This window comes from Coturnix japonica, chromosome 4 (assembly GCF_054131305.1).
Source record: "Coturnix japonica strain WE chromosome 4, WE-NBRP24, whole genome shotgun sequence".
NCBI classification, from domain to species: domain Eukaryota; kingdom Metazoa; phylum Chordata; class Aves; order Galliformes; family Phasianidae; genus Coturnix; species Coturnix japonica.
In genome coordinates, this window is record NC_140666.1 from 57,475,922 (window position 1) to 57,488,054 (window position 12,133).

Below are 12,133 nucleotides of genomic sequence, written 5' to 3' on the forward strand. Positions count from 1 at the left end.
TTACAGCACTTTTTGCTTGAGCTTAATGAACAGTTACGTGGACAAAATTGGGTTGGCATTAACAGTATGCAGAGCGAAATTCAGGCCTGTACGAGATTTGCTATCTCTGAATTAGATTCTTGATTAAATACAAAACATTTTGGCAGGCTCAGAGTTGCTTTTTAAAGGTCAAGACATTCAAACAGAGAACAGAAACAACACTATGTACAAAACACAAAGGCTCAGTCCATGTCCCAAGGACCTTTATGGAGAAGCAGAGCTCTGTAAGCAGTATACAAGTGAGAACAAAAGGACAGCAATAAATCAGTACCAATAGTGTGCATGTTCAGACAATGAGGGTTCAGTATCACTATTAACTTGTATTTCTAAATGCTAGGGAATAAGTATTTTCTGAAGGAGACTTGAATAGGAGAAGACATTTTACTTTGGCACTGGAGTTTAAGATATTTTCAAGCACTGGCTATGATAAGAACACTAACAGAATGTGATAAAAACACCAGAGACGGTACAGTATTCTTAGTCTTGATCTGTAAGTTGGAAGGGCAATACACAGAGGTGCACATCTTTAATTTCTTCCATTAAAAACAAACAAACAAACAAACAAACCTAACTAACTAAAAATGGGAAGGAAAACAAAAGTTTGAATATCTGTTACTGCTTTTGAAGTAGTGGGTAAGAAATATTTAAGATAAACCATAGAAGAGTCAAAGAAGCAGATAAACAGGTAGATTCCAGCCTAAAGTGGGAGCACAGTTTCTTCTGAGAGCATCAGAACAAATGCAGTTGTGGGCATTTTTGAGGATTCTGTTCTGTTTTGGTTTGACTTTTGGTTTTTGGTTTTGTGACAGAGTGATTTTTAATTGAATCATACTAATGTTCCAGACAGCAAAAATCCTGCACAGGAGTCCTCATTGTAAAAATACTGTTTGGGATGGTACAGACCTCCAGATGAAGCTACTCCTGCATGGGCATGCTGTGAGGCTCTGTGCTGTTCAAGTGCTGCTAACTCCTGAGACATTAACAGAATGTCCCTTCATTTGCACGCTTACTTTTTAAGATGCTCACGCACCTTTATCCTTCCATCAGCTTTGTTGGACGCAGGCTGGTGGATTTGAAGAACTGGGGAGTCAAAGGCAGACACTTCTCTGTGTCACAAACTGAGGAAACATTTTCTTTTTTTCAATTGTAGCAAGAGTTTCAGAAATGATTTAATGTTACTAATCATAAGTGTCAGAAACAAAGTAACCAAAACCATTCAGGGACAACCAACCACAGTAAGTAAGGAGTCTTAATAAGTGAGAACAATAGTATTACCCATGTTTCATATCAATGCTCAGTGGGGTTGTATCTGTCTTTAAAATCTATATTCTACAAGCTTTTATGGCTGGAAAGCACTTGTGGGCATTGCAGCCTTTGCTTTCTACTTTACTGAATAGTTTAAAATCAACTTAAATTTCTTATTTTTCTTCCCTGAAAAGGAACAGTCATTATAGGATTCCAATTCCTGGTTTGTCTGTTTGCCATCATTTAGATATGTATATGAATTTATACATATTGTTTACACATTTTCCATTCTAAATTTGTTGTAATGTAGCAATCAATAAAGATAAAAGATTTTAGCAATGACGAAATTTGTCTTATGTTAGAATAATATTAAACTACAGGCAATAGTTAAACAGAGAATCAGTCCATATAAAAAGAACGTCTTTCAACCTCAGTAAAATTCCAAATAATCAAGAAGACTGATTTGTGTGTTTTTCCTTCCACACAACTCTGAGTTCTCTTATCTCACCAAAACTGATTTTAAGTAGAAAAATAGGAGGGTATTTTTATTCACAGACAGTCTGAAATCAGAAAACTTAAGAGTCAGACATGAAGTAAGCAAAAGGCTGTGATCTACCTCCTATTAACTAGCAGAAAGATCTTACCTGGGACGGAAATGATAGGAGGATAAATTAATTAATTTCTGAAAGGCGTTTAAGTAGCAGAATGATAGAAGACATAAATTTATCAAAAGAAGTATTTTGGTTATTTATTAATAATATTGAATTTCTATAATGCCGAAAAAAAAAACCAAAACACCATGCAGTAGAGAACCGTTCTTGACGTATCCTGGGACTTCAGGAGCTTAAAGACCCGAGGAAGAGATATAGTTCCTTTGGGCCTACTGTAGCTTTTTTTCTGTAAATACAGACCTCGGTCCTGTCAATACTAACCTAATCAGCAGAGCTGTTTTCTTACAAGACCCGTAAAGTCAGATGTCAGCACACAGAAAGCACCTTTCTAGATCATTAATGAAGAAAAATAACATGACGGATACAGACCACATACCACACACACACACACAGACACATTTTGTCTTCCAGTCCATTTTGCACCTCTGTTCTCTGGCCTCCTGTGGAAAGGAAAAAAATAGCACAGTGGAAAGGCAAAAAATGTGTTCCTTGCAGGGTGAGGTGACAGGGCAGGGCTGCAGCCTTTCCTCTCAGGCTGTCATGGGCTATGTCACATTTCAGCTCTTTGAGGATACTTGCATCATGAATCGAGCAGAGAGAACACCACAGGAACTTCTGCTTCCACATAACCATTTTACTTGGGAAATGAATAAACCCCAAATAAATTAAATCAGCTCAAATAAAAATTAAATGTTTTTTTCTTTTTCTTTTTTTCTCCAGGTCTCTGAAAAGAGACCAGACTGTACAGGCAAACAGAGGGTCAGTCAGGCACAGCCTATGACTTGCATGCAGCTGGCAGAAGGTTTCAGCTCATAAGAGCCTCCTCACTGTTCCTGCCTGGAACAAGTAGCTCAGCAGAATTGTATGCTTATTTCTGTATTACTGTCTCCATTTTCCTAACTTTCTTCTGGCTCACATAGTCTGATTCTCTTGTCCAAAATCTACACTGAATGCCTAAAAGTGACTCTCTTATCTTCCAGAGATGAAAGCCACAGTTCACATTTTCATATGCTACCAAAGCAAATGCAGGCTAAAACGTTTGAAGAGAGAAAGTCAAATCTGCCACTTTGCCTGAAGGACATTATTGATGTCGTTTTTCCCTGCTCATAGGAGGTGGCAGAGGTTATCTGAGGCTACCACGTAACCCCTGGCTGCAAGGAAGAGATTAAAAATCAGCTCCCCAGTGGTCTAGAAGGATAAACACTGAACTAAAAGAAAGTGACTCATCCAACGTGATTTTAGCTATGACAAAAACTTTCTCTGTACTCCAAGTCAAATCACATAATCTTAGTCATAGCCATCTGTAGTACATGAGTAGTGACAACTATTTGTCTTCATGAATGTAATGGGAGGACACTGATTAATAGAAAAGCTTTCAAGAAATACAAATTGTATTTGGGTTCCAACAAAAAAAAAAGGTTTTATTCTGTCATTTGTGTTGGTTTTACAGCAACACGTGAAGGAATGATTATTCTAAATGCTGCAGAACCACATGGCCAGAGACAGCCTCTGCCTCAGAAACAGTGTGCAACCTGCCAGTGATGAAATGTAAGTAGCAATTTGAGAAACAAAGCATGACACGTGGGAAGGTGTGTAGCCATGACAATGTGGACCTTGTTGCTCTTAGATCACTTGCTGTTTTCCTGAGAAATAGTCAATTCTTCAGGAAGGCATGGTGGCAATGACCCCAAGGTATCTGATGGGAGAATCTGAAAATCTATTTTACTGTCTTGATCTACAATTGTTTACTTCTACTTATTATACAGAAACCAATTGCTTAGCATCAAATGGTTTTGAAGGCTCAAGATCCTCACCTCAGCCAAAGCTTAAAAAATGGTATGCATGAGCAGCCACTGGGGGAACACCTCTTCATCAGATAGCAGCTGATTTGGGTTCAGCAATGGTACACTGTGAATAGACTCATTCAAATTCCTTTGGCTGAATAAATGTCTGCACCACAGATGACTTCAGGAATGGGCATGAAAGCTGAAGCAGAAAATGCAAGAATCCTGACTATGCCACATCCATTCAAAACACAAAACAAAACAAAAACAAACAAGCAAAAAAAATCTTCCTTACACATTTCCCTCACTTGTTTAGAACACTGAATGCTTTGTGGTTGTTAGGTTATAATTTTGACGTTATGTGTAAGTAATCTTTTACTTTTTAATTTTTGTTGAACCTTCACAACCACAGATTAACATTATTTAATTACCAGAATTTGTCTACACATTCCTAAAATGCATTAAAAACAATTTTATGCCCACTGCATAATAGTGCAGTGATATATACTGTGCTTACTTGTAGACTCGGTATTGGACTAGGTCCAAACCTCTATTTCCCTCACCATTCCATTAAAAAAGTGAGTATTTGATGGAGTCCCCACCCAAGCAAAAGATTTGTTGTACAGCTTCCAGTACAAAGAAGTTTTACTCCAATTGTGTTCTTTACAAAGTGTAGCAATGACTTTTATTCATAAATATTTTTCTAGAATCAGTGATGCGTATAGAATACCAATGAAGTTTGTTCTCATCACTAAATCAGACCACTGTTTTACTCATAGTATGTTTACTCATAGTGGGTTAAAAAAGAGTTAATTTATTCAGTTAAGTAAAGTTTGGTCAAAGGAACACCTCATCTTTCAAAAATCTCCCCCACATAGATCACTAGGAAATGTTAAGCAGTTAATTACTTTGGGATCTGGACAAGATCAAGTCTGCTTTTACTCTAAATAAATAATGTCATTGAAAGAGTTTTAGATTCATAAAATGCTTTAAAACTCTGGCACTAGCCAAATTTATTACTTATTCCTATCTGTACTGAGACTTCATTGTGATACAAATTTTCTGGGCACCATAAAGTATAGCAAATACTTCACAGGGTTTCTGATTAACTGCATTTTCCCTCTTTATGGATAATGCCATGAAGTCAACAATATAAACACCTTTTTATGCTACACATTCTGGACTATGAAGATTTCATATTGATAGTAATAAGTAGAAAGGTTGATCAACTCTGTGTCAGTAAAATTTTCCTCACGTGATCTATTGAAGTAGAAATTCAGATGTTCACTACTAAGATTCCAAAATATTAGGAAGTAAAATAATACCCATTTAACCAGCCTAAAACCTCAGTAGGATAAATTTTAAAAGAACCAAACTATGAAAAACATGTCTTGAAATCCCACGAGAGTTCCCAAAGACAGAAGAGAAGCAAGCATTGTTCCATTATTTAATAAGGAAATTGTAGATCATTTTGTCTGACATCAACGTCAGGAAAACTGATGGAAAGGCTGGTACAGGAAACGATCAGTGTACAATTAAAGGATGATAGTACAATTAACGCCAGTCAGCACAGTTAGATAGAAAATAGATTTTGTCAGAAAGAAACCCTTCCTGTTTTCCCATGCGATTATGTATGTTTGATAAAGTAAACATCTGCAGATTTCTGTAGGACTTTGGCTCACAGTTTTACAAAAAAAATCTGGGAAATGCAAAACAGAACAAAACAATGTATACCATCAGTGTGGTTCATGCTAAGTGAACCCAAACCACACTGAACGATCTAAATGAAAATAGAAAATTACTGCTGGAAAAAGTTGCAAATGACAAAAAGTTATAGAATGATAAATAATAGCAAGGGCAACTGAATATAGACCTAATAAGTTCACTTTGTAAGGTCTGGACTATATTTTAAGACACAGGAGACAAAGCTGTTAATCAGAGAGCAAATAGCTGAATTCTTATATCCAAGTAGGAAGATGGCATTTTGAAAAGACGGGACTCTGAAACGAAATAAATAGTAATACCAGATTCCAGTAATAGACACTCATTCTCAAAGCAAAGGGTAGGCAACAGGTAAAAGTTACTCTTATTGGGTGTGATAGGAGTTGCTGAAGCTATTAAACCTGTCTGTGATTTCAGAGAGATCACTGCTTTGAAAACGTGCCAAAAACAACATATCCAGAAAAGCAAGGACTCGTGTTGAAATAAGCTCTGCTAATAATGTGTGCCGACAGGGAGGACTTAGAAATTCTTTGTGAGAAGCTTAACAGAGAATTATCGTCTGTGAATGTATAAATGGCATAGTAGATGGCTTTCTAATCTACTGGAAGAAAACAACAAAGCAGTAGGATCCATACATGATACTGAAGACAGATAAATGCAATGCAAAATGATAGAAATTGATAGATTGGCAAGGAGAATTATCTGTACTTGGAGATGTGCTGTATTCAAGACCCTATATAAAAGCAGTAGACTTTCTAAAACCTTGCATTAATGCTGAATTGTGAGATTCTGTGACCTGTTATGAAGAAAACTTGAGGTCACCGTCATTGGAGGTGCTTCTTGCTTTCCTCAAGGTTATTCCCCCATGTTCCAGTTCTATCATGCTATGCTACACAAATATTCACAACAGAAAACATCAAGCTGTATAAACTGCTGTGCCAGGGTTGATCAGATCCTCAAAAGATTTTGATATGCATACCACTCTATTCTGCAGATACAGAATTTATCTGCTGTAAAACCTTGAGTGAATTAGCACTATGTTTAGAAAACATGAAAGAGAGAAATAGCATATAACTTCATACTGGTGGGAAAAATGCCTTTAGTTATGCACTTGGCTAATTCTTTATAATTGTCAATGGAGAATATAGAGAGATCGAATCTGCAAACAAAATTAAATTCTGGATCCACTGACATAGGTTAAGAGCATTCCACTGCTCCAGGGGAGTTAGGGTTCTCCTTCCTTGTACACTGAGAAGGGCGTAGAATCTAATCTGGCTTACACAATTTCCTACTTACCTAATACTTCCTGTTTAAACTCTGAATAAATGTATTAATTTAAATAAATAAATAAATAGAGAGGGATTATTAAAGCTTCAGTTTCGAACATGTTAGAAGCCCAGAAGAGTCTGCTTAATGTAAATGGAAACTGACTATGTGAATGCACATTTGCACATCATTGTAGCCTCCCCACTTGAACCAGTCAATACACTGACCTTGCTTTTATTCCATGGTGTAACCATTCCATAGCCTCTCTACTTTCATCATGTCTGTGTCTGTATATTCAATGAAGGTGTGGTTTAGGCATTTTAAGGATCAGAAACTGGTTAAATAAACCAGAAATAATGGTGAGAATCCCTGTTACAATTTTGCCATCCCAGTCATTGACTAGACCCATGTCCTTCAGCAAATTTGCAGTTCTTTTGGCAAGGTCAAGAATACACTGGAGAGCAGATATAGGATTCAAAATAATGTTGATTAATTGGAGAAATGGATTGTTATCAGAAGAAGAAATGTAAAAGTTTGAAGAGAAGGAAGTATTCTTAGGCATGAGGAAGCAGGTGCACAGGGAACACCTGCCTACATGGCAACTCTTTAGGAAAAGGGAATACAGGATACAGTGGGTCACCATAAGTCAAGATCAGGCTTCTGCCAAGAACGCATACACAGGGGGGACTGTATGAGCCTGCAGGGTACACATATCCCTTCCATTTCATTTGGTACTGATAAGTGTTCAACTAGATTACTTGATCCTTTCTCAGTGAGACACCACGAGAATGGCAGTACCCACAGTGAGAAAGAATGATCAGAGGGCTATGAAACATGACATTCAAAGAAGAACTGAAATAACTAGCACTACTTAAACCAGAGAAGGCCAAGAAAGAGAAACTCAGCAAGACTTCAAACGGTCTCTTTATCCTGAGACTCTAAATGCTAATATGTTAAAATTCAAATTCTGAAGAATGTTTTTCAGGACATAAACTCAGACAGTATTTTCCAGACAAATGCCTGTGTACTACAAACTATTTAGAGAAGCTGCTGTTTTTGTGGGGTGAACAATAATTTTGCATGGTATTTTGATTGACGCAAATGCTCAATGACATTCAAATCAAAATAGGAGGAAGCTACTATTTTACATGGCTTCCTGTAGGACATATGTAACATTATCCCAGAGGAGAAGGCAGGTTATGCAATGAGTGAGCAGCTCTGCAGAACTGTGTTTATTTGGGAAGCAATCCAATTATTATTTGGGAATAACAAAGAGAATAAACTGATAAGAAATTCTAATGATTTAGTATTTTCATCACTGAATTGACAATTTGATCTTGGATGCATCAGATTTTGGTTGCTATTTCATCCACATCCGAAATAGTGGCAGAGAAATGGAAACTTGCTTTGCTAATACTAAGATTCTTCCACTGTGTACATATTTGCATGTGCATAAAAGTGCTGGCTAACAAGGAAACAGAATATTTTCCTCTCCCTTATCATATTCTAGCCTCACTGGCAATACAACCCAGTCCTAAATTTGTTTTAGGAGCCAAAATGGACCAACCGTTGTCCAGATTTAAGGGATGGAAGAAAGTCAAAAAGACATTCCCACTTCTTAGCAATGCTAATGCTGCTTGAATTCATCTAATGAGTAAGTGAGACAAATAAGTCAACTGCGGTGACATTTGAAACCTTATTTTCTTCCCTTTTAAGTGGGAACGTTATAGAAATAAATGAGCTTTAAATAAATAAAGGGTTCTTTTAAATAAATAAAGGGTTCTTTGAGCATAAATATCACATAAATACTAATCTGATTACATATTTGTTCTATAGTCATATTCTTACATCTGACCATGAGTTAGTAGCATCTCTGATTCATGTGCCTTGCAAATGACAGAAAAACCACCCAAACAACAACAACAACAAAAGCCCACAAAATACTCATAATGCATAACATGAAATACTTTCTCATCTTCTTATGTTAAAGTATTTGCAAAATGTACAAAAACTAAAAAGCTTTTCTTTAAACCACTCCCAACATAGAATGGGCCTCTGCAGGAAAAGAATTCTGGTTTCTGTATGAAACTCTCAAGCACCCTGCTTTGCTACAAGTAGCTTTTAAACATGAACTGACCATACTCACTCATGGGTCATTACTACAGATCCTTTTCAACTTTACAGCTACAACAGTTCTGTCGTCCAAATTCTGCAAGCAGACTGGAAGGCTGGGTGTGAGTTAAGATGCATGGAGCTTTTTTCACAGGACTTTGGAAGCCAAAACTATGAAAAATGTTTCCACCTTTAACATTCGTTGCTCTGTTATGCTTGGCCTCCACCCCCTCCTGTCACCTTAAAAATGAAAACAGCATGTTCATTATTATTCATGGAAATCCATCAGATACGGAGAAAGTTATCAATTTTTTCCCCCAACGTCTCCATTTTTATGATTTATTTTGGGAGAGACTACACAATTCTTTGCTTGGGTAGCAGTGTTTGAACTGATATTTTACCACTGAATTCATAGGAGGACGATCACCTGTACTGACTTCACTGATTCATATCTGTAGGATGGCTAATTGAGTGGCTGTCAGCCTGGTGCAAAGTGCACTGAGGCCCTGCCCAACTTCCTCTCCTCTGGTACAAAGTCAAATGCACATTCCCTCATCCTGGGCAGCTGTCCGCAGTCCAAGAAGCTTCACCCAGAGTCCCAGTACCTTGTGGCATGAGCAGGGATGCTGCACTCTCACTTTTCAGCAAGCCTGGACTTTTGCTGGGACTAGGTGACCTTTATGGTCCCTTCCAACCCAACCCATTCTATGATTATCATTATTGAGCCTAGACTTTAACACTACTGTTTACAGAGCTCAGTACAATGCTTATTTATTCTTGTCTGGTATTTACTGAGTCTTACAGTACAAATGCTTATTTCTGTTAATGCTACTCGTAATTACATGAAATGAGATGGTATGTATTGCAGCTGACATAATTTTGTTGACCATTATCTTATTATTCTCCAATGAGACAGAGAGCAAATCCTATTGTATTTTAAATGCCAGAAATGAAATTATATATTTGCATTCATCCCTATGTGAAAAATCTCTTTCTCTCTCCTTACAGAAGAGAGATTTCTTTCTGTTTGGTCAGCTCTGGATTTCCCCTCTAGATCAACTGTGATAATTCTGCAGTAGCTTTTAGGGATGGGATGTGCAGGACTGTGCCCAGTATCCTATATGAGTCCATTCCGAGAAATGATCTGATAATTATCACCACGACCAGTGTAGCCTCAAAGCCCTGGTCTGAATGAAACAGTTAAAGTAGAAATCTATGAGTTGCATGACAAGTTTATTTTTTTCCTAACAGATCACGCTTTTCAAATTCTGACACTAAACACCACGCTCCTTTATTGCCATGTTGTCTGCTTCTGTGGTTTACTGCATTCTGAGTTTCCCTGTTGAAAGACTCCTCTTTGCCTTGAATAGTGGCTTCAGTTTTGCAGCGCACCTTAAGCAGTTTATACATTATCTTCACATTTTGCTCCATGTGTGCTTCTGAGATTTGTTTTTTAAGTTGAATTATAAGGAGTTATGTTGATGTAAACCTTTCCTTTCCATGTTGCCTCATATTACACAAGTAGTTACAGCCAGAAGACAGATGTTACACAAAGACAAAGGAAAAAATTCCCCCCGAGCTCACAGACAGGCTCTCAGCCGCTTTGCTGTGAAGTTCCTGCTGCAGCCTCTGCTCACACTGCAGAATCCCATTTCTTCAGCCAGGAGCTGGAGGCAAGGCTCTAGAACCACTGCAGAGCATTGCAGAGGTGTGAGGGGCTGCGTACTCCGTCTGAAGTGCATCACCCCGTGTACACCGAGAGGCTTTAAGAGGGTCAGACATACTTACACTCTTTTTCAGTTTATTATATCAGACAATCACTTTAAAGACCCCAAAGATTCCTTTCCACAGTAAAATGCTGCTTTTCATTATTGATGTCTTGCCTTCAAAGACGCCCTATGTACATAGATGGCACAGGAAATAATATATGTGCATTCTGTTTTGTCTTTTGTGAATGCAGTTGGTAAATTAGTATGTGTGCACATGTATAGCACAGGGTGGAACTACAAGACATAAAAGCGATGCTTGGCACTAACCCAGGTTTCTAATGCCGCTTTCTAATAGTAGAGGGGGAAAAAAAAAGCAGCTGTGAGTCCGGAGCATCTTCAAAGCCAGGCTGTGTTCATTCAAGGTCTCAAACGAATTTCAAAGCCTCACTGCTTTTTGGATGAAGGATCGAAAAGCCGGGGCTTTCCTACTCGTATTCAAGCTGACACCCAGTCGTGAAACACTCGGAGAAGACTTCTACTTCCCCACCTTTTCAAGCGGGCTAAAGCAGGCCACATCTCGAAAGGAGAATAACTGAAGGGGGGTCCCTCTGCCAGACTCACAACTTACTTTTTCATCGCTTTGTGCTTTTCCCTGCCCCGCGCGGACCGCCCGGACCAGCCGTCCCGCAGCGCTCCCGGCGCACATCAACGCCTCCTTCGCCTTCCCCAGTGCCGGGCATCTCCAGCCCGAGCCCGGGGTCTGCTGCCGGTGCTCCGCGGCCGTCCCGAGGCGAGCCGGGCGGGGCGGGGGCGCGGCAGCCCCCCGGGGCGCTGCGGGAGGTGGAGCCGGCTGCCTGCCGCGGCCGGGGATGCGCTGAGGTGCGGCGGCGGGGCCGGGGCCGGGGCCGGACGCGGGCTTCCTGCCGCCCGAGCCGGGCGAGCACCTGGGAGCCGGCCCCGGCAGGCCGGGAGCCCCGGCGGCAGGGGAAGGAAGGGAGGAAGGGAGGGAGCCCCGCGCCCCGGGCCCCGCTGACGGGGGAAGCGACAGCGGCGGCGGCCGGGAGGGGAGGCAGAGCGGCCGCGGAGCGGAGCATGGAGCGCAGCTGCCACCCCTCGCTTGAGCAGGAAGCGGTGGAAGCGTGGCTGGACGATCACTGCGACTTCACCCGCTCCTACTTTGTCAGGAAAGCCACAAGGTAAGGCTGGGAGGCGGCCAGAGGGGCAGATCCTTCCCTGCCGGCAAAAGGTCGCTCTTCGGTTTCCCTTCGCCGCCTCCGAAGAAAATGAAAAAGCCGTTCCCCCACCCCCACCCTCGAAGGAGCCCAAGCTGAAGCCGGGCAGGAGCGGCTCCGTCTCGCTGCCACCGCCGTTCCCAGGCGGGCGCTGCCCGGCTCCGGCTCCTCCCGCTCTCCCGGCTGTCTGCGGCTGTGCGGGGCCGTGCGGGGCCGTGCGGAGTTCGGGTTCCCGTCCGGCACAAGGAGCTGTCCCAGTGCCGGGCTCTGCCCGCGGCCCCGCTTTAGTCGCGTGTTGCTCGAGCTGTTCCCAAACGGGCTCGCTCAACTTCTGAAGGGCTGCGGGCAATACA

The 12,133-nt window shown here is 40.7% G+C and overlaps 1 protein-coding gene and 1 long non-coding RNA gene across 5 annotated transcripts in view; one reads left to right on the forward strand and one right to left on the reverse strand.

Moving 5' to 3' along the window:
* The window catches only part of PDE5A (phosphodiesterase 5A), a 122,562-nt gene that overhangs the window by 50,442 nt on the left and 59,987 nt on the right, over positions 1-12,133 (forward strand). Inside the window, exon 2 of one of the 3 annotated variants that reach the window (XM_085546944.1) lies at positions 3,406-3,503. In XM_085546944.1, coding sequence (XP_085403070.1) covers positions 3,433-3,503 — 71 coding nt within the window. In that variant the 5' untranslated portion in view covers positions 3,406-3,432. Of the gene's footprint in view, positions 1-3,405; positions 3,504-11,160; positions 11,745-12,133 lie in introns of those variants that run through there. The other 2 variants (XM_015861889.3, XM_015861891.3) reach the window with 2 other exon arrangements.
* The window catches only part of LOC107313554 (uncharacterized), a 115,195-nt gene that overhangs the window by 31,017 nt on the left and 72,045 nt on the right, over positions 1-12,133 (reverse strand). The window lies entirely within an intron of this gene.